The sequence below is a fragment of the Chiloscyllium punctatum genome, chromosome 12, assembly GCF_047496795.1.
Source record: "Chiloscyllium punctatum isolate Juve2018m chromosome 12, sChiPun1.3, whole genome shotgun sequence".
Classification (NCBI taxonomy): Eukaryota; Metazoa; Chordata; class Chondrichthyes; order Orectolobiformes; family Hemiscylliidae; genus Chiloscyllium; species Chiloscyllium punctatum.
Genome location: NC_092750.1, coordinates 64,622,201 through 64,646,133, shown reverse-complemented (window position 1 = coordinate 64,646,133; position 23,933 = coordinate 64,622,201). Strand labels below are relative to the sequence as shown.

The 23,933-nt window shown below is 40.9% G+C and overlaps 1 protein-coding gene across 1 annotated transcript in view; it reads right to left on the bottom strand.

The window, feature by feature from the left end:
- zmynd10 (zinc finger, MYND-type containing 10) overlaps positions 1–23,933 on the bottom strand; it is an 87,730-nt gene that overhangs the window by 24,907 nt on the left and 38,890 nt on the right. Inside the window, exon 5 of the mRNA XM_072582671.1 lies at positions 17,209–17,343. Coding sequence (XP_072438772.1) covers positions 17,209–17,343 — 135 coding nt within the window. The remainder of the gene's footprint in view (positions 1–17,208; positions 17,344–23,933) is intronic.

Here is a 23,933-nt window from a genome sequence, read left to right as displayed (position 1 = left end):
GCACCTGTGAGAATGTGTCGAGATAAAATGCATTGCTTGAGGACATAGCCATGTTTTAAATGGCTTTGTTTTGTAACTTTAAGTATGTAAGGCATTACTTGGAGAAGCAGAGAACCTGATATGGTCTTTGGAAAATAACTTCAGTTAATTTATTTTAGGCAATAGTTATTGTGAAGTCACATTTTTTTTGTTAAGAAATGTAGATATATTTTTCAAGGATACTGAGATGCATCAGTTGGGACTGTGAGATATTGTATTATAGGTCTCTTTACGAAACCTCTTCACAAACACCCTATATTTAATAACACCGTGTTTCAGGTTCATTCATAATTCCTTATTATAGTATGGTTTCATTCATTCATTAAACTGCAGTTCTGTAGCATATTTTACTATTACTAGATGCGAATTAAAGCAGCCCTTTCAACTCATAACTGCTTTTTCACACCTTCAATCCTTATCAGCTGTTGCTATAAGAAGTGTTTAGGCCTATTTACATCAAAAGCTATCTCTGAATAAGTGTCAACATATCCACAACAATACCAACCGTGCCATCATGTCTCAACGCAAGATTATAATTTGAATAAGCCCTTACCAACTGTCTCTTGGGACCTGCATAGATGTAGAATATCAAACTGTTTCCCCAACTAACAGCCATTATTCCCTTTAAGAAACTTACTGTCAAAACAGAGCTTCCAAGACATTGGATGAATGAATGAAACTCCGTCGGCAAACAGTAAACAAATCTCACAAACCAGCTGCTGTAATCAGTTTAATATCCTTTATTAAGTACAGGTGTAATTTCTAACTTATTTAGAGCATATAGCCAGAGTAATTTTACCAGCAGTTACTAACTTAAAAGACAAAAGGACTAACACCTCTTAAACATGCAAGCAGACCAGACCCTTAATCCCATCAGAAGTAACAGCCACCATTTAACAGATGTTTAAACCATCTCCTGTTTCCCCTGGACAGAGGTCACCCAAACCTTTGTGTACTATAGATAAAACAATGTAACACCAAAGTGATAAAATTTTAATGTATGTCAGAACTATGTATAAAGAGACTACTGTAAGAACTGTATTTCAGGATTCTATCGCCACATCAAACTTGTGCTATTGTGGTTACTGAATACAGAGGCTATTTTCTCCACTCACTGACTTCAGTCGTTATTTGAACACTATCCCACAGACACTTGGGATGATACCACATATTCTAATCAGATGATTAAATTGTTCTGCTGGTGCCAACTTATCTTGGCAAAGATTTATGGAGTTGGTACGGTAACAGGCGATCTTAAAAAATGTCAAAGAATGAATCAGGAAACTGTAGAAAGCGTTATCATTAAAGTAATCACTACCTTTAAAAGAAACCAATCAGTAAATGAGCAAATGCTTCCTAGCCACTCCAACATAGCGCATGAATAGCTCATGATCAGTTCATGATCAAATGAGCCAAAGAATTCAGGATGCCTCTGATCACAATTCTTAGTGGTTCAGTGTACAAGAAAGGAAGACTGAAGAAATAAAAGAATATCAGACAACGGCATAACAGAAGAAGTATGGCCCCAAGCAATCAATGTTGGAAACCAGTATCCTGAAGGGAGTCAATCAAAAATATGCTTTTATTAAGCGTTTATTTTGTATTTGTTGTTGAACTTAATACATTGTGTAAACCTATAAAAAAACTTAAATCTAGAATGGATTTTATAACAAATCAGGGACTCATAAAATTTTAGATCAATTCTTTCAATTCAGTCACAGAGGTTCTTGTGGGACTATGATGGCATACATACCTCTGAGCCAAGAGACTCAGGTTCACGTCCCAACTGAACAGGGTGATTGGAAAATACCTATAAATTTAAATTGACTTAACTCTATTTAAATTAACTGAATCCAAAAATCTTCCCTGGGCTTTACTTTATCATGTATCACAATTTATAATCAGAATAGTTAGAGGACCAACAGAAGGATTCAGTTATGCTACTTAATGCATAATATGATGATTGCAGTCCTGAATGCTTTTACAGTTGGAAATTTTGCTCTTTTAAATTTTCATATGCAGTCCACATTGAAATAGCTTGTAATATTTAAATCTGTCTTGAGAGCTGTCACTGTACACTGCCTGGAATCAAGGTGCTGTAAATTTGGACTTGGCAGATGTATTTGAAAAAAACACAGCTTGCTAATTCCAGTAAGGAATGTTCCATTTGTAAAATATTCAACATTGGTTTGAACGAGTCTTGAAGCAGAGGGAGACAAGTGGCTGTCCTTTATTATGTCCTTTCTTGCCAGATTTAGAAAACTGTGAAATTAGTATTAAGGGATTGAAAATAATCTGTGTTCTGCAACTAGATAGAGAGTACATAAGGTAGGCTCCTGGCAAAAGCAGTTCATACCATTTAAATTCATTCCAAACCAAAAAGATGGATAGATATCTGGAACCGTGAAGAGGTTTACAACTAGAAATACAAGTGCAGTACAGAACAACAAACACTTAGTTCATGGAACACAATACAGAGGAACCTTGATTATCCGAAGGACACGGGTGGCGAATATTTCATTCGATTAATCAAATGCCGAATAACATAGTTAGACACACATCAGGACCTTGCGATCTTGTTCAGGTCATCTGAAATTCAGTTAAATCAAATGCTGGATAATCAAGGTTCCTCTGTACTTGCTGAAATAAAAACAGAAGTTGCTGAAAAAGTTGAACAGGTCTGGAGCATCTGTGAAGAGAAATCAAAGTTAACGTTTCAGGTCCAGTGACCCTTGCTCAGAACCATACAATACTTGCTGAGTTTATCTGTATGTGGAAACACCTTTATGCTGTAATGTACCAATCTAGTGGAGGTTGGTTAGTTCAGTTGGCTGGATGGGTGGTTTGAGCTTAAAAATGTGTTGCTGGAAAAGCGCTGCGCTTTTCCAGCAACACATTTTTAAGCTCTGATCTCCAGCATCTGCAGTCCTCACTTTCTCCTGGATGGGTGGTTTGCGGTGCAGATTGATGCCAACAGTATGGGCTCAATTCCTGCACCAGCTGAGGTTACCATAAAGGAGTCTCCTTCTCAATCTCTCCCTTCACCTGTGGATTGGTAAACCTCAGGTTAAACCACCACCAGTTGTCCCTCTCTGAGACAGCAGCTCTATGGTCCAGTAGAACTATGGTGACTTTATCATGTGAAAATGGATTGTCAATATTCAACTTTCATCATTTGACTTTAGTACCCAAACAAGATAACCCACATGGAGTATATAAACCTGGCTACATCTGAATTACCATCTAATCAAGAGACATAAATTCAGTAAGGCATCAAGAAATTTTCGCCTCACGTTTTGCTCATGGTTGCATAATTTCACATATTGATAAACGAAGGGCTCCCCTGTCAATGAGCGAGCTTACAGAAACAATGAGTAGGTTCAGGAATATACATATTAATTTATGTTAATAGCTGCTTGAGCAGAAAAGAAGTCACAATGAAACATGAATATGTAAGCAAGAACTGGAAGACAATCTCTCATTTCTCTTGCATGCTCTGCCTGTCTCTCAATCTTAGAAACCAGTGCTGGTGAAAAACCACTGTTCAGTGGGAAGTCAAGTTATCTGCAAGCTTCACCATCAAGAAAACAGGACTACAGTCTGGTGACGTCAATTTCTACATTGGGAGCATCTCACTCCATTTTTTATATGCTTCATAAATTGTGTGGTGTATTTCTTGCTAGGTAGCAGGGTATTGTCAATTAAGGGGATAATTGTTTATTAAGCATCTTATTGACAGCTCTCTCATACAAGGGACGAGGAGTCGCATGTTTTGGCAGCCAATATCCCATCTGGATTCTTTCAGCCCTAATGTAGGCTGTTTTCCTCCTGGAATGAGAAAGAGACAGGTATTAACGGAGATAGATATGGGTGGTACAGCTGCTACTTTTGTGGAAGGTGTGTAGATACCCCAGGTGAGTAAGTAAGCAAAGCAGAGGCAGTACAGAGTTCATGGCACTAGGGGTTGGATGGGTAACAATGAGGCGAGGGATGATGTGGGTACTGTGTATTAGTTTCAAGAGAGTAGTTACCTACATAGATAACTAAACTGCTTTGTTTTGGAACAAGAGTGTTTTTGCAGTCAGGTGGGATACATTGGAACAGGTTAAAGGCATTGTCCCTAATTAACAAAAAATAATGGTTCGACAATTTGGTGATGGAATTGAGACCAATATCTAAGAAACAAGTAATTCTAAAAGTAGTGTTCTGGGCATTTAATTAGTTAGGACAGAAGAGGTGGTGACTGGAATTTCAAAGGAAAGGACAGCAAACAGAAAAGGCATTGCTTTTCTTTTCAAACAGGAATGAGAAATAACAGTGTCAAAGAGTTATATAGCATCAGAAAAGACCCTTCGGTCCAAGCAGTCCATGCCAAATGTAACCCCAAACTAAACCAATGCCAGCTCCTGACCCATTTCCCTTCAAACCTTTCCTATTCATGCATCTATCCAAATGTCTTTTAAATATTGTAATTGTATCCACATTCACCACTTCCACAAGCTAACCACCCTCTGTGTAAAAAAGGACTCTCGTTTTTTTTAAATCTCTTTCCTCCCACCTTAAAAATGTGCCTCCTAGTCTTGAAATTCCCCATCCTAGGGAAGAGATAACTATCTATACCTCAATATTTTATCAGGTCACCTGTCAACCTCCTATGCTCAGTGCAAAAAGTCCCAGCCTTACTTGATAACTCAAAACCTCCATACATGGTAATATCCTGGTAAATCTGTTCTAAAGCCTCCCTGGTAATATCCTTTCTATAATTGGGTGACCAGAACTGGACTCAGAGAGAGATCCAGGTATTTCAATTAAAAAAGCTTTGAAATGGGGGACCCAAGATGGCAGCGATCTAGGAGGATTGTGTTACAGAGCTCTGCACTGCAGCACAGGCGGGACGAACTTCTAACCTGCCCAACTTGGACCACTGTGATATCCTGGGACTCTGGAAAGGTCATGGAGTCCCAGGAAATTGTGAAAAATTTACTTACCTGCATTTTCGCCATCCAGGGATACTGACGAAGGGAGGAGGAGCATCCAAGACCAGGCCCACGGCCCAGCCTGTAGGATCCTTGGACTCAATTACTTACCAGGCCCTGGTGAAGGAGCTCGTGAAATCTCACGAGATGTTGGGGAATCAGATAGAGGAGAAGCTAGCTCCGATCTCTTATCATGCTGCAGAAGCACGAACAGCAGCTAGGAGACCTGGAAAAGAGGACAGATGAGGTTGAACACAGAGTCACCGTTGTGGAAACCGATACCAGTTCCTTCAAGGATAGGATCCAAGCCCTGGAGAGGCAGGTCCGTAATCTGCACGACCAAGTGAATGATCTTGAGAACAGGGGCAGGAGAAAAAGTATTCGGATCATCGGTCTGCCGGAGGGTAGGAGAGGTGAGCCACCGGCAGAATCTATGAGGACTGGTTGTCGAAATTTCTTAACTTGGAGGCTGGAATGAGAGGCTTGAGGCTCAAGAGGGATCACCGGGTCATGGCACAGAGGTTAGGTCTGGGTCAACGTCCTCGTCTCTCTTGGTGCAGTTTCATCATTATAGAGATAAGGAGAAAATCGTGGAAGCTAGCAGAATCCAGGGAAGGACCCGAAGACTCTAATTTATGAGGACTCTCAGATCATGTTCTTCCGGGACTTTTCAGAGGCGATGATCAAGAAAAGAAAATCCTATGACGGTGTCAAGAGAAGACTGAGGGAGCTTGGGATCCAGTACTTTTAGGTATTCGGCGGTGCTTCTGATCACCTCAGATGGATCCGTACATCTCTTTGACATGTCAGAGAAGGCAAGAGACTTTGTGGACAAATTAACCTCATCTGAACAAATTGTTGGTAGATGCATTATCGAAACTGATCAGTCTCCAGTCCCAGCATACCATTATCGGGGAAATTTTAACTGTCTCATGGATCTCAAAGGAGACAGGTTGCCCAAATGCCCCGATACCCACTGCTCAAACTAAACAATTAGTAGAGCTGTGTGTAGAATTAGGGTTGGTGGACGCCTGGAGGCGTCTCCACCAAACAGGCATGGATTGATTTTTTTTTTCTGACCCCTGTGGCAACCCTGGAATTGGTGGCATCTTATATGATTGGTAATATTACTGTCTCCGATCATGCTCCAGCGTACCTGTTTGTTAAGATGAAGGATGTTACAGTGGGTTCGAGGCACTGGTGAGTGAATCCCTTTATCCTCAAGGATAATAAGTTTGGGGAGTACTTCTCCATGGAATTTTGGGCGTTCTTAGCCGTTAACTCAGGCTTGGTTAGTCGCCCATCCGTCCTTTGGGAAACTGCCAAAGCCTATGCCAGGGGGTTAGTTATCACCTACTCTGTAAGTAGGAAGTGGCAGAAGGGCGAACTGCAACGTCTCCTCGAAGCACAGTTGAAGGCATCCAAGAAGGCTTACTTTGACAGGTCCTCATTGGTCAAGCTCAAGAGGACTATGGCGCTGTGGTCTGCGTTGAATTCCGTGCTCACGCAGACAGCAAAAATGGAGCTTACTTTTACAAAGCAAAGGTTATATGAGCATGGTGACAGGCCAGGCAAATACTTAGCATATCTTGCCAGGAAAAGGAGCACCCCTCAACCCATTACGGTGATTAGGGAAGGGTCTGGCAACCTAACATGTGACTCCAAAAAGATTCATGTGGCATTCCAGAGATTTTACTCTAAGTTATACCAATCTGAGGGTTGTGAGGAGGAGCGGACCAAAAAGGGAATCTTTTTTTAAGGATCTGGAGCTCCTGGCATGACCCCCAACAAGAGTCTTTTCTCAATGCCCCCTTATCAGAGCAAGAGGTGCAGGATGCTGTGAAGCAGCTTCAGAGTGGAGAGGTCCTGGTCCTGACGGACTTCCCAGCGAATTCCATAAGGAATTTATAAGCATATTATCAGGCCTGATGCTCAACATGTTTAATGACTCATACAGCCATGACTGTCTCCCTCCATTTCTGAGAGAGGGCAATATTTCACTTATTCTTAAAAAAGGAAGGTCCCGGAGGACTGTGCTTCGTACAGGCCCATTTCACTCTTAAATGTAGACTTCAAAATCCTCTCTAAGACTCTTGCATTAAGGCTGGAGACTGTGTTACTTTCTGTTGTTAAAGAGGACCAGACGGGCTTCATAAAGGGCTGCAGATCCTCCAATAATGTTAGGAGGCTACTTAATGGAATTCAGTACAGGGATTGGTGATTTCTCAAGATGCAGAGAAGGCATTTGAGTGGCCGTATCTTTTCTATACTCTGGAGCAGTTTGGTTTGGGTGAAGCCTTGGTAAGATGTAAGAAAAATAGAGTGGTTATGTTAGGAGATTTTAACTTTCCAAACACAGACTGGGACTGCCATAGTTTAAAGGTTGAGATGGAGAGGAATTTGTTAAGTGTGTACAAGAAAATTTTCTGATTCAGTATGTGGATGCATCTAGAGAAGATGCAAAACTTCACCTACACTTGGGAAATAAGGTGACTGAGGTGTCAGCGGGCCAATGACCATAATTCTATTAGATTTAAAATATTGATGGAAAAGGATAGACCAGATCTAAAAATCAAAGTTCTAAATTGGAGAAATGCCAATTTTGACGGTATTAGGCAAGAACTTTCAAAAGCTGATTGGGGACAGATGTTCGCAGGTAAAGGGACGGCTAGAAAATGGGAAGCCTTCAGAAATGAGATAATGAGAATCCAGAGAAAGTATATTCTTGTTAAAGTGAAAGGAAAGGCTGGTTGGTATAGCAAATGCTGGATGACTAAAGAAATTGAGGGTTTGGTTAAGAAAAAGAAGGAAGCATATGTCAGGTATAGACAGGATAGATCAAGTAAAATCAAATTATAAAAGCAAATTACTGCGGATGCCGGAATCTGAAACCAAAAGAGAAAATGCTGGAAAATCTCAGCAGGTCTGGCAGCATCTGTAAGGAGAGAAAAGAGCTGACGTTTGTTAAACTAGAAACATCAGCTCTTTCCTCTCCTTACAGATGCTGCTAGACTTGCTGAGATTTTCCAGGATAGATCGAGTGATTCCTTAGAAGAGTATAAATGCAATAGGAGTATACATAAGAGGGAAATCAGGAGGGCAAAAAGGGGACATGAGATAACTTTGGCAAATAGAGTTAAGGAGAATCCAAAGGGTTTTTACAAATACATTAAGGACAAAAGGGTAACTAGGGGGAGAATAGGGCTCCTCAAAGATCAGCAAGGAGGCCTTTGTTTGGAGCCGCAGACAATGGGGGAGATACTAAATGAGTATTTTGCATCAATATTTACTGTGGAAAAGAACATGGAAGATACAGAATGTAGGGAAATAGATGGTGAAAAATCTATCTTGAAAAATGTCCATATTACAGAAGAGGAAGTGCTGGATGTCTTGAAACACATAAAGGTGAATAAATCCCCAGGACCTGATCAGGTGTATCCTAGAACTTTGTGGGAAGCTAGAGAAATGATTGCTGGGCCTCTTGCTCAGATATTTATTTATGTCATCGATAGTTACATTTGAGGTGCCGTAAAACTAGAGGTAGGCTAACGTGGTGCCACTGTTCAAGAAGGGTGGTAAGGACAAGCCAGGGAACTATAGATTAGTGAGCCTGACGTCGGTGGTGGGCAAGTTGTTGGAGGGAATCCTGAGCGACAGGATGTACATGTATTTGGAAAGGCAAGGACTAATTATGTATTACTAACTTGATTGAGTTTTTTGAAGAAGTAACAAAGAGGATGGATGAGGGCAGAGCCATAGGTGTGATCTATATGGACTTCAGTATGGTGTTCGACAAGGTTCCCCATGTGAGACTGGTTAGCAAGGTTAGATCTCAAGGAATATGGGAGAACTAGCCATTTGGATACAACTGGCTCAAAGGTAGAAAACAGAGGGTGGTGGAGGAGAGTTGTTTTTCAGACTGGAGGCCTGTGACCAGTGGAGTGCCACAAGGATGGGTCCTCTACTTTTTGTCATTTATGTAAATGATTTGGATGCGACATTAGAGGTATAGTTAGTAAGTTTGCAGATGACACCAAAATTTGGAGATGGACAGCGAAGAAGGTTACGTCAGGTTACAACAGGATCTTGATCAGATGGGCCAATGGGCTAAGAAGTGGCAGATGGAGTTTAATTTAGATAAATGCGAGGTGCTGCATTTTGGGAAAGCAAATCTTAGCAGGACTTATACACATAAAGGTATGGTCCTAGGCAGTGTTGCTGAACAAAGAGACCTTGGAGTGCGGGTTCATAGCTCCTTGAAAGTGGAGTTGCAGATGGACAGAATAGTAAAGAAGGTGCTTGGTATGTTTTCCTTCATTGGTCAGAGTATTGAGTACAGGAGTTGGGAGGTCATGTTGCGGCTGTACAGGACATTGGTTAGGCCACTGTTGGAATATTGCATGCAATTCTGGTCTCCTTCCTATCGGAAAGATGCTGTGAAACTTGAAAGGGTTCAGAAAAGATTTATAAGGATGTTGCCAGGGTTGGAGGATTTGAGCTATAGGGAGAGGCTGAACAGGCTGGGGCTGTTTTCCTTGGAGCGTCGGAGGCTGAGGGGTGACCTTATAGAGGTTTACAAAAATTATGACTGGCATGGATAGCATAAATAGAGAAAGTCTTTCCCTGGGGTGGGGGAGTCCAGAATTAAAGGGCATAGGTTTAGGGTGAGAGGGGAAAAATATAAGAGAGACCTAAGGGGTAACTTTTTCACAGAGGGTGGTGCGTGTATGGAATGAGCTGCCAGAGGAAATGGTGGAGGCTAGTACAAATGCAACATTTAAAAGGGATTTGGATAGGTATATGAATAGGAAGGGTTTGGAGGGATATGGGCCAGAAGCTGGCAGGTGGGACTAGATTGGATTAGGATATCTGGTCAGCATGGACAGGTTGGACCGATGGGTTTGTTTCTATGCTTTACATTTCTATGCATCTATGATGGGTAAAGGTTCTCCACAAAGACCCTTTCGCTGCAGTCATCACCAATGGGGTGCGATCAAACAATTTTAACATTTTTAGGGGCAGCCGGCAGGGCTGTCCCTCTTTCGCCACTGGTTTTTACATTGGTGATTGAACTATTGGCAAAGGTCATTCGTAGGGATCCCAATATACCAGCTCCAGAAATGAGGTCAAAATCACATAATATTTCACTGTATGTGGACGATGGGCTTTTTTTTGTCAAATCCAGCAGTTTTGGTGCATTGTCTGATGGAATGCATCAGTGTATTTGGCGCCTTTTTGGGGTACAAGATTAATCGTGCAAAATCAGAGGCTATGCCTATGGGTGGTCTTACAAAGGTGTTAGGTCTTAAGGGCGAATATTGATTTCCATTTACGTGGTCATGGGGGGTTGTCTGTATTCATGGTTCAGTTCTGGATTGGCTGTTCAAAGCTAATTTTGTTCAATTATTTGACAAAAGCAAACAAGACCTTCAAAGATGGGAGGCGCGTCCGGTCTCGTGGTTGGGTCGGATAGCGCTTATTAAGATGAATATTTTCCCCGTTTGTTATACCCTATATGAATGCTCCCCCTGATTTTCGATAAGCAAACATTCAGGAGATTGAATGTCTGGTTCAGCCCTTTTATTTGGCATCATAAGCTAAATTAGCTAAACTGCAATTGCCTCAGATTGGGGGGAGTGGATCTCCCAGACATTAAACGCTACCAACTAAGCTCGCTTTTATCCTACGTGAGTGATTGGGCCTGTGAGGGCCCTCTTTCAATATGTTTAGATATCAAAATCTCTCAGGCAAGGTGCCCCCTTACTAGCTTGGTGTTTTTGGACAAAATGAGGACTGTTAGGGAATATTGCCATAACCCAATAGTTACCAATACTGTTAAAGCATGGAGGGCAATTTGGCAGAGGGAAGGCAATATTGGCAAAACATCTTCTCTTACACCTATTGTGGGTATGCCGGGTTTTCAACCTGGGTTGATAGATTCATGATTCAAACATTGGGAAGCTAGGGGTGTGTCTGCCAGAGGTGATTTATTTGAGGGAAACACCTTTTGATCAGTTAGCAAGGAAACATGAGCAGGGACCTCTTTCATTTTTTTTCAAGTTAGGGATTTTATTTAAAAAATTACTTTTGAATGTTCCCTACAAATCTGATTTAGAGAGGAGGGTGCTCAGTGCTAAGAGTACACTTTCTGTTAGCACATTATATCATCAACTGGGGGCTACCCCCTCAGATGAGTTCGATCGACTCTGCAGGGTGTGGGAGAGAGAGCTAGGCATTGAAGTCTCCTCAGAGGCATGGGAAGATATTTGGGAAAACACAAGGAAGCTATCAATTTGCAATAGGACCCATGCTTTACAGTTAAAGATTCTACACAGGGTCCACTTGCCCCTGGACCGTTTGCCAAAATTTAAACCAGGGGTATCTTCAATGTGTCCCAAGTACAAGGTCGGTACGGGGATTCTGACTCACTGTCTCTGGTCCTGTGGTAGGGTTCAAACATACTGGAGCGCTGTGGCAGGTACAATGGAGAGGATTTTGGGTGCAAGGGTGGAGAAGGACCCGATCTCTCTTCTTCTTGGTCTGCTCAGCGTATTCCCTGTAGATGCGCGTAAGAAAAAATGTCCTCACTTTGTGCACAAGAAAGAACAACCCCCTGGGCCTGTCAGGTTGGCGGAAGATTGTTATGGAGCATTTTCTCTCAAGTTTTGTGCATCACAAAACTGAGAATTTTTATAAGATACGATGGCCCTTTTTGGACTACCTGAATCCAGATTTATCTGCCGTACTAGTAAGGGCTTTTATATATCCGTAACGATTGTGCTTTAAGGGTCCAATATCCAGGAAGAAGGAACTGTTAATGTATGAATATCTTGTTTGGCCGAGTTAAGTTATTACTATTTATTAGTTTGTTGTTGGTTATTATTTATTTAGTTAAATAGTTAGTTGGGTTTTTTAACATATATTTTTCTTTGTGTATATATATTTATACATGAGGGCAGGTTGGGTTTTTAAAATATTTTCTTGTGTTCTTTCCTTGTATTGCTTTGAATTGTATTGTTTTGTATTTGTTAAAATATTTTTAAAAATCTATTTTTCAATAAAAATATATTTAAGAAAAAAGCTTGAATGAAGATAGTATTCGAGACAAATCTGCCAACAACTCAGGAGCAATGACAGAGCTGTTTGAATTTGTACAAGCAAATCCAACATTTAAACAATGATATGTAGAGACATTTTCATTTGACTTGAAAAATACTGCAAAACAAGTGAAGTGACCCACAGAAAATTGTTTGTACAGAGCAGACTAATTGGAAAAGTTCATGAAGTTTATGCCATGTTTTCAGAGATTTCCACAGATGAGATGGACAAACGTGTATCCTCTGTGCATATAAGGTTTTTTTAAAAATTCACTCAAGATTGTCCATACTTTACCAGTGGATAGGGTCTATCTGGTCATAGGAAATGACTTGGTGGGCTGGAAGTGTGAGGTTTAGGACGTGGTAGTGACTTCCCAGTAGTCTCAGAAAGATCAAGTGAGGTAAAGGAGACAGACCAATTACAGGAAACGTTTCCTGTCATGATGCCCATCAGTATAGTGAACCAGTCAATGGTCAAATATGCCCAAAATTTGAATCACAGATAGATGGCTCTAAATCTGAAAACCTAGATGGTAAACAATCAGAATTAAGTTATAAGAAAGCTTTCCCTGATCATGGCTCAACAAGTTGAGCTGGAGCTAAACAAAATGACACAAACTGTCCAAACTGCAGCTGAATCTACTATTTTAAAATGATGCGATGAGAAAAGAGACACTTGGTCACAGACCTGCAGAAGAAAAGAGGATGGTGGTGCTATCCATGTACTCTTTGGAGATAATGAAATTGAGTGTTTGAACTTCTCATGGCTGACCAAGCAAATATTTGGAAGGCCCAAGCTAAGTATAAGCCAGCATTTTTACTGGCAATGCCTCCAAAAGAACATAGCATAGTTCTGAAAAATATGCCATATATGCCCGATTGTGGGAAAGCCCCAGTCTGTAAAAAAATGGAAAAAAAACACCACCCCTTCATTCCCATACTAGTTCCTGTGGAACCATTTAGCAGGGTGATGGTTGACTGTGTAGGATACCTGTCAAAAACCAAATTGGCCACCAGTATATCCTCAATATTGTGGGTGTGGCTTCCTGGTTCCCAGAGACCATGCCTCAAAGAACTATTTCTGCCAAAGGAGCACATTAAAACCTCACCTAACCTTAGTTACACAGGATGTGGATACAGTCAGAATTTCCAATCAAACAATATTTGTGCCTACGTCTTGAGCAGCAAGCCTAAGTGACAGCAGAAATCTAATCCACAAGCACACAAGGCTGTTTTGGGACATCTGCTCAGGCCGAAGAAGAACTTGCCATGAAAGGGGGAGGATCCAATCATCATGATCCATCTAAGTGTCGATGAAATAGGCAGAATTAGAAACTAGGCACAAAATTAAGCAGACTTTCAAAGGTAATATTGTCTAGGGAAGCCAATGGTATAGACCAAGTAAGATTACAAAATTAATGTATGGCTGAAAGACTGGTGCAGACGAAATGTGTTCTAATTTGTGGAGCTCTGGCACCAATATAGAGGGAAGTGAGAGCAGTGCTACTGGTCCCATCTGAACTGTGACAGGACCATTATTGTGAACTTCTGAGATTCAAAATGTTTTGAGTTTCAAAGATTTGATTTAATATTTCATTCCCAAAGATGGCAGCTTCAACAGATGCAATACTCCTCTGTACTGCATTGAAATATTACTGAGTTATTTGCTCGACTGCCGGAAAGGAGCTTCAATCTACAATTTTATGCCTTAGTAGCTACAATAACAACATTCAGCCAAGTCTGAAATCTAGCGATGCTAATAAAATGAGAGAAACTCAAGAGAAATAATATGGTCATATTAAAACCTAAGACTGACAAATGGTCAATTATGCCCATCAAAATTAAATGCCTGTCTACACCAGCCAGTGGTACACTGAATGTCATTCATGTTTTTGTCTCTAAGGCCCTAACTGTCAATTAGTTCAAGATACTAAGTTAAAAATCACACAACACCAGATTACAGGTCCAACAGGTGGTTGAGCAGCACTCTGAAAGCTACTGCTTCCAATTAAACCTGTTGGTCTATAACCTGGTGTTGTGTGATTTTTAACTTTGTACACCCCAGTCCAACACTGGCAGCTCCATATCATTCAAAATACCAATTAGTAAAGGAATAATTGATGAAAGGTTAATATTATTTGAATCTGAAATACTAACATAATGTGTACATAATGATCTCTTTAAGACATTCCTCTGCATTGTCGTGTCCTGTACCAATTCTTAAAAGGGACTGATCACAGGGTACTAAGTTTGCAATCATGACAACAACTATCTTAATATTATTAGTGGTACATTATGTTACATTGCTTTATTCAAAGATACATTTAAGGACAACTGTCAAAGAAATTGCATGAATACTGGACTTCATAAACTGCTTTTTAATTCAAGATAAGATTCAGTAGTTTGGAGACGAGAATGGCCTCTCATATGGGATCTGCCCAGAGACAAGTGCATGTGACCTTATATTGAATCGATCCTGGAAACAAATTCATATGACTGCCTTATTGTGGAGATAGAAACTCAAATTGAAATTATTCAAAATCAAGTGCAAATTTTAACACCTCAACAGAAAGGAGAAAAACAGCTGGCCTTGCTGTATACAGACTCTCAGGACAAGTCAGGCAGACAGATATGTGGAAGACCACCAACCAGTTAATACTATGCCAGCTAGAAGAAAATGACTGTTTTAGGATAATCACAAAGCAGAGTACTGGTGAGCGCAGAACTCCTGTTAGAGGGAACATGAGTGACAGAGTGTTAAAACCAAGAAATCATCATTTGCATCTTGCTACTGCAAATCCATTTAATGCTACTGTGAAAATTGAGTAAGGGCACTTTGTCTAAAAGAGTCAAAGTGTGGTGCTGGAAAAGCACAGCCAGTCAGGCAGCATTCAAGGAGCAGGGGAGTCGATGTTTTGAGCATAAGCATTTCACATCCTATTCCTGATAAAGAGCTTATGCTCAAAACATCGACTCTCCTGCTCCTTGGATGCTGCCAGACTGGCTGTGCTTTTCCAGCCCTACACCTTTCTCTGATCTCCAGCATCTGCAGTCCTCACTTTCTCCACTTTGTTTAAAAGGGCAATAGAAGATTCAACCTGGTGAAGCATAGACAATAGACCCTGTTAAAGCCAAGATGAACATATTTTAACACAAGACTACACTTCTGCCATCAGTACACTACAATATAGACATGTTGTATGTGAGATATTGTGTTATGAGATATGGTGTTATATCTTTATTAACTCACCCCCAGCTTGCTTTATTAATACCGGGTTCCTGATAATTCATTCATAACTCTTTATTAACCCATTATTCACTATAACACTGTTGCAATCATTCATAAAATTGCTGTTCTATAGTATATTTTACTATCCAAATTTAAAACAACCCTTTCTAATCAAAGCTACCCTTTCAAACCCATTACTGCATTTTCACATGTTATCCGGCCTTGTTACAAGCAGTGTTTACCTCTGAATAAGTGTAGCATACAGAACAATCAAGTCTGCACAAAACATTATAATATTTATCAGTCCTTACCAACCATCTTCTAGACTGGAATAGATTTCCCAAGTAATAAGTAAATGTTAAATACCTTTTAACTGGGTCATTATCCCTTTAAGAAACTAACTGACAAAACAGCGCTTTCGTGAAGTTACATGAATGAATTAAATTCAAACTGACAAATAGTAAATAAATCTCACAACCCAGCAGCAGTAATCAGTTTAATATCCTTTATTCTTTTATTAAGTAAAGCTAAAATTTCGAACTTATTTAGGGCATATGGACCTAGTATTTTTACTAACATTTACTAATGGGTGGCACGGTGGCACAGTGGTTAGCACTGCTGCCTCACAGTGCCAGAGACCTGTCTCGGGCAACTGTCTGTGTGGAGTTTGCACGTTCTCCCTGTGTCTGTGTGGGTTTCCTCTGGGTGCTCCGGTTTCCTCCCACAGACCAAAGATATGCAGGTTAGGTGAATTGGCCATGCTAAATTGCCTGTAGTGTCAGGTGAAGGGGTAAACGTAAGGGAATGGGTCTGGGTGGGTTGCTCTTCAGAGGGTCGGTGTGGATTTGTGGGCCGAAGGGCCTGTTTCCACACTGGAAGTAATCTAATCTAATTTAAAAGACAAAAAGGACTCATACTTCTCATTTATGCAAGCAAAGCAGACAGGCACACTTAATCCCATCAAAAGTAGCAGCCAGCATTTAGCACATATTTTAACCCATCTCCTTTCTCCCAGGACAGAAGCACTTCAAACCTTTGTGTACTATGGATAAAAAATCTAACACCATAGTCATGGAATTTTAATATAAGTAAGAACTGTGTATAAAGGGGCTCTTATAAGAACTGCATTTTGGGATTCTATTGCCACCCCAAACTGAACAGTGATTGCTGAATAAAAGAGGCTATTTTCGCCACACACCAATTCCAGTTGTTATTTGAACATGATCCCACATGTATTAAGAAGCTAATAATAGTGCTAAGAAGTTAAAGATAAATGCTGTTCCTATGTCCAACATTTGTTTCCTTGGTAATGTTTAGTCTATGTTGATTTTAATGCATTTGTTGGAGTAAAAGTTCTAAAACATGAAATCATGCCATGTTTTCCTTTGAATTGCTTATTGAATTGTTCACTTCTTTTTTAAAACATTTACTAATTTTACAGGGTACATAAAATAAACTCCATTCAGACTGTTGAAATACATTAATACAATCTAGACACCAATTCACCAAAGATCCTTAGGCAGCACTTTCAAAGTCAATGACTTCCACCAGCTCGGAGAACAAAGGCAGCTGATACATGGGAACAACACCATGTGCAAGTTCTTCTCCAAACTACTCCCCATCCTGATTTGGAAATAAATCATTGTCCCTTCACTGTTGCTGAATCAAAATCCTGGAATTCCCTAACGACATGGTAGGTCTGTCTACAGTACATGGACAGCATGGTTATAGAAGGCTGCACACCACCACCTTCTCAAGGCCAACCATGGACGTTTAATAAATACCGGCCAGCCAGCAATGCCCATATCACAATAAAGAATAAATAAAAGTTAAATGTCATATCATCAGTAGTGTAACTCTATCATACCTGTAGGGATGCTGGTGATGATTTGTTCTGTTCCTGATTTTCAGGGTCATCATTCCGTGCAGCAAGAAGGGTCAACTTTCTATGACAATAATCAGCAAGGTCCAGAATTGCCTCATCTGCAGAATCACACACGTCCTGCATGCAAGAAATTAAAAAGAAACTTTTTGTTAGTTGTGGCCTTGAAAACAGAGCTCAGTGGATGAATATCTCACCCATCACCATGCTAGGATCAAACAGATCAATTTTCACAAGAAGATTTGAAAGTCCATTGCTTTCACAGTTACATCACTCGTTATGGTGCGGTTTCCAAAAAGATAATATTGCATCACTTGACAAACCAGACCTTTGGAATGCTGTTACTGAGTAAATGGAATTACTAATTTTCTTACAGCATCAAGGAATTGGAAGTATAACGAGAATGGGTCATGAAGGGATTCATTCCTCTTTGCAGAAATGTTCCCACTTTCAGAAGATGTATTTGGTGATCAACAGTAACTATGGTTGAACAATATGTTATTATAGTAAAAAAGCAAAAGAAGAAATATTTATTAAATGTTCCAATCAGTTTGCCTTAGGGTGAAAAGTTTGCAGAGATGGCAGATTTCATAGATACTCACCTCCATGATGGAGTGACAGCTTCAAGTATGTTTTGGGATAGATCTACTTCATCTGAATTGAACCTTGTGAAGTAGATGCTCCATTTTGTTGCTACTACTGTCCTTTAAAAAAAAGCTAAGATTTTTTTTTGATTTAATGAAAATCTCCTTAACAACAACATACTGGATCCAAGGTAGATGCCTAACTTGGATGTATTCTGGGTGACAAAAGCAAAAGAGGGGAAGTCAAAATTCAGGTAGGCTGATACTTTCTCATTTTTTAAAAATAATATTTTTATTGAAAAGTAGATTTTTTAAATATTACAACAAATACTAAACAATACAAAGAAAGAACATTAAAAAATTTAAAAACCCATACCACCCTCATTGTACAAATGTATAAACATATATAAAAATATATTTAAAAACTCCAACTAACTACTTAACTAAATATATAATAACGGGAACAACAAACTACTGAATAATAATACAGCTCAGCAAAACAAACCCTAACTCTTGAATAGCGAGAGCATTAATTTTCACATATTGATACGTTAGCAGTTTCCCCCTTACTGGATACTGGACCTGTAAAGCACAATCGTTACTTCTATATAAAAGCACTTATTAATGTGGCAGACAAATCTGTGTCCAGGTAGTCCAAAAAGGGCCACCATGTCTTACAGAAATTCTCAGTTTTGTGGTGTACCATACTTGTAAGAAAATCCAAGGGGATATGCTCCGTAACAATCTTATGTCACCCCAACAGGCCCAAGTGATTTTTGGACATCCAACCTAACAAGATATTCTTTCTTGCACAGAAAGTAAGGATGTTGAAAAGTTTCTTCTTATGCGCATCTACAGGGAATTCACTGGGCAGGCCAAGAAGAGGAGAGATCGGGTCCTTCTCCACCCTTACACCCAAAAATCCTCTCCGTTGTACCTGGCACAGCGTTCCAGTATGTTTGAAGCCTAACACAGGACCAGACACAATGGGTAAGAATGCCCATACCGACCTCGCACTTGGGACATGTTGAAGATACCCCTGGTTTAAATTTTGACAAACGATCCGGAGCCAAGTGGGCCCTGTGGAGGATCTTCAACTGTAAAGCATGGGCCCTATTGCAAATTGATATATTTCTTGCATTTTTCCAGATATTAAACTGATTACTGCTGCTGGGTTGTGAGATTTATTTACTATTTGTCAGTCTGAATTTAATTCATTCATGCAACTTCACGAAAGCGCTGTTTTGTCAGTTAGTTTCTTAAAGGGATAATGACCCAGTTAAAAGGTATTTAACATTTACTTATTACTTGGGAAATCTATTCCAGTCTAGAAGATGGTTGGTAAGGACTGATAAATATTATAATGTTTTGTGCAGACTTGACTGTTCTGTATGCTACACTTATTCAGAGGTAAACACTGCTTGTAACAAGGCCAGATAACATGTGAAAATGCAGTAATGGGTTTGAAAGGGTAGCTTTGATTAGAAAGGGTTGTTTTAAATTTGGATAGTAGGGGTATGGGTGGGTGTGCTTCGGTGGGTCGGTGTGGACTTGTTGGGCTGAAGGGCCTGTTTCCACGCTGTAAGTAATCTAATCTTCCCATGCCTCTGAGGAGACCTCAACGCCTAGCTCTCTCTCCCTCACCCTGCAAAGCCGATTGAACTCATCTGAGGGGACACCCCCCAACTGATGATATAATGTGTACTCTTAGTACTGAGTACCCTCCTCTCTATGTCGGATTTGTAGGGATCAGTCAAAAGTGAAAGATTTTTAAAAAATAAAATCCCTAACTTGAAAAAAAACGAAAGAGGTCTCTGCTAGATAGCTCATATTTCCGCGCTAACTTATCAAAAGACAGCATTGTGTCTCCCTCAAGTAAGACAAACCCCTAGCTGCCCAATGCTTGAATCTTGAATCCATCATCCCCGGTTGAAAACCCGGCATACCCACTATAGGTATAAAAGAAGATGTTTTGCCAATACTGCATTCCCTCTGCCGAATTGCCCTCCATGCTTTAACAGTACTGATAACTATTGGGTTATAGTAATATTCCTTAACTGTCCTCATTTTGTCCAAAAACAGCACTTTGCTTGGGAGGTTTTGATATCTAACCATATTAAAAGAGGGTCCCTACAGGCCCAGTCACTCACATAGGATAAAAATGAGCTTAGTTGGTAGCTTTTAATGTCCAGAAGGTCCACTCCCCCACAATCTGTGAGGCAATTGTAGTTTAGCTAATTTAATAAGGGGCCGCTTACGATGCCAAATTAAAAAGGTGAACAAGCTGTGCAGTCTCCTGAATGTTTTCTTCTCGAAAATCAGGGGGAGCATTCGTTTAGGGTACCATATTCATCTTAATAAGAGCTATCCAATCTAACCATGAGACAGGAAGGGCCTCCTATCTTTGAAGGTCTTGTTTGATTTTGTTGAATAATTGGAGTGATGAAGATGCCCAATTACACAAATCCCTACTGTGACCACTTAAATGGGAATAGAGATTCACCCTCAAGATCTAGCACCCTCGTAAGACCACCCATAGGCATATCCTCTGATTTTGAAAAACTAATCTTGTACCCTGAAAAGGTGCCAAAGGAGCTGCTACATTGTATCAGGAGAGGCACTGAAACTGCTGGATTTGACAAAAAAAATGAGGACATCCATCCACGTATAATGAAGGTTTACTTTGACAGGCCCTCGTTGGCCAAGCTCTGGGACACCCGGACCAACCAACCCAACCACCCCGTAGCCCAACACTTCAACTCCCCCTCCCACTCCACCAAGGATATGCAGGTCCTTGGATTCTGCCATCGCCAGACCATGGCAACACAACGGTTAGAGGAAGAGTGCCTCATCTTCCGCCTGGGAACCCTCCAACCACAAGGGATGAACTCAGATTTCTCCAGTTTCCTCATTTCCCCTCCCCCCACCTTGTCTCAGCCAAATCTCTCGAACTCAGCACTGCCTTCCTAACCTGCAATCTTCTTCCTGACCCCTCCGCCCCCACCCCACTCCAGCCTATCACCCTCACCTTGACCTCCCAACGCCCCTCCCCCAAGTCCCTCCTCCCTACCTTTTATCTTAGCCTGCTGGACACACTTTCCTCATTCCTGAAGAAGGGCTGATGCCTGAAACGTCGATTCTCCTGTTCCTTGGATGCTGCCTGACCTGCTACGCTTTTCCAGCAACACATTTTCAGCTCTCTTAGAGATGGCATGGGATGCTCATGACTGTACGAGTCATTGAACATGTTGAGCATCAGGCCTGACAATATGCTTATAAATTCCTTACAAAATTTGCTTAGAAGTCCATCAGGACCAATTGCTTTTCCACTCTGAAGCTGCTTCACAGTTTCCTGCACCTCTGAAGAAGACTCTTGTTCGGGGGTCATATCCAGAAGCTCCAGATCCTTGAACAAGGACTCTATCTTGGCCTGCGCCTTCTCACAACCCTCAGATTGGTATAATTCAGAGGAGAATCTCTGAAATGCTGCATTAATCTTTTTGAAATCACATGTTAGGCTCCGGACCCCTTCCCTAATCGACATAATGGCTTGAGGGGCTCTCCCTTTCCTGGCACGATATGCTAGGTACTGCCTGGTTTGTCACCATACTTGTACAATCTTTGTTTTGTGAAAGTAAGCTCCTTCTTTGCTGTTTGTGTGAGTCAATGCAGACCGCAGTGCTGTAATCCTCTGTAGCTTGGCCAACGAGGGCCTGTCAAAGTAAGCCTTCTCGGCTGCCTTCAACTGTGCTTCGAGAAGATGTTGCTGCTCGTCCTGCTGCCACTTCCCCCTGGCATAGGTTTTGGCAGTTTCCCAAAGGACAGATGGGCTACTAACCGAGCCTGAAATAATGTCTCGGAACACCCTAAATTCTTAGAAACGTACTCCACAAACTTACTATCCTTAAGGAAAAAGGGATTCATTCACCAGTGCCTTGGGCCCAGTATAGCATCCTTAATCTTAACTAACAGATACACTGGGGCGTGATCGGATATGGTAATATTACCAAACATATAAGATGCCATGATGTCCAGGATTGCTACAGGGGTCAGAAAAAAAAAATCAATCCTGATGTGACATCTCTGTGGATTGGAAAAAAATTAAAATCCCTGCCTGTAGGGTAGATATGCCTCTAGATGTCCACCCACCTAAATTCCACATACAGGTCCACTAATTGTTTAGTTTGTGCAGAGGGTATTGGGGGGGCTTTGGACAACTTGACTATCATGGGATCCATAAGACAATGAAAATCTTCCCCTATGATGATATGCCAAGATTCGAGACTGATCAACTTAGAGAACGGATCTACCAGAAACTTGAGGGGTTGGGCCAGAGGGCAATAAATATTTAAAACATCATATTCTTCCCCATTTGTCAAGGCTTTGAGGATTACAAACCTCCCGTGTGTGTCTTTAACACAGTCTAGTAACTTAAATGGGAGATTCCTCCTAACCAATAGATCCACTCCCCTACTTCTGGTTTTAAAAGATGAAAAGTAAACCCAATCAAAGCCATTCTGCTGTAGTTTCAAATGCTCCCTATCATCTATAATAAAGCAATATCCACCTTTTTCTTTCTCAGACTCGAGAGTCTCTTCTTCCTCTTAATTAGCGAGTGACTCCTCTTGATGTTCCAGGTACACCACTTAATCAAGTCATTAGCCATAACTTTCTGCAGTAACATTTAGATTCCAGAGTGGAGGAACTCGAATTACAAATCGCCGAGCCTCAGTGTTGCAAAATCCATTGAACATAAAAACTATATAAACTAAAACCAATACATTTAACAAACCTGCAAAGCTATTAAAGATTCTATACAACAAAAACCAAAAAGCAAACCAACATATGAAGCGCCAATGGCACTGAATAGAGGAACTCTCCCCCAGCCATAAAGGGGCATCTACAAATCCCAAAACCCAACTTCCCATCCCGCTGCCAATACAGCAGCCCATAAGTAGGCATCTAGCCATCCCAACCATTTTCTCTCCTCCTAGCTAGAGCCGCACCACAAACACAAGCAGCAAAGAAAGAAAATACACCATGGAATAACAATGTGTACAAAGAAATTTTGAAAAAAATAAGTACCCTACCCATCCTTTGGTATAACCTAACTTAGAAATTGAAAATAAACATCCCAGTCGCCCTTGAGCCTAGTTTATACTAGATTATTACCAATAATAAATAGGAAAAGGTGGCCCCAACTGGGCTTCCTTTTTTTTTAAAAAAGAAAAGTAGAGACATATCCAAACAACATTACTATTTGTACATATTAAATTGTTCAGATTAAGTTAATTTGTCGACAAAGTCTCTAGCCTTCTCTGATGTGTCAGAGATGTACAGATCCACTAAGGTGATCCGAAGCACCGCCAGATACCTCAGAGAATACTGGATCCTGAGCTCCTTCAGTCTTTTCTTGATGCCATCATAAGACATTTTTTTCTGGATCACTGCCACTGAGAAGTCCTGGAAGAACATAATCCCTCGTAAATTAGGGATTCTGGAAGCTTTGATGATTCTCTCCTTATCTCTGTAGAGATGAAACTGCACCAAAATAGGACGAGGATGTTGGTCCAGACCTGACCTGCATGCCATGACCCGGTGAGCCCTCTCAATCTTCAAGCTTCCCATTCCAGCCTCCAAGTTAAGGAATTTTGGCAACCAGTCTTCAATGAATTCCACTGGTTGCTCACCTTCCTCACCCTCTGGCAGATCGACGATCCAAATGTTTTTTCTCCTGCCCCTGTTCTCGAGGTCATCAACCTGGTCAAGAAAATTACAGACCTGTGTCTCCAGGGCCTGGATCCTATCCTTGGAGGAACCGATATCAGCTCCCACCACTGTGACTCTGTGTTCTACCTCATCCATCTTTTTCTCAAGGTCTCCCAGCTGCTGTTCATGCTTCTGCAGCTTTATAGAGATTGGGGCCAGCTTGACTCCTACCTGCTTCCAACATCTCACGAGATTTCACGAGCTCTGTTAACAGGACCTGGTAGAAAATACAGCCAGAGGATCCTGCATGCTGAGCCACTGGCCCAGCCTCAGACGTACCTGCTCCCTTCTTCGACATCCTTGGAAGGCGAAAACTGAGGTAAGTTGTTTTATAACAGTTTCCTGGGACTCCACGAC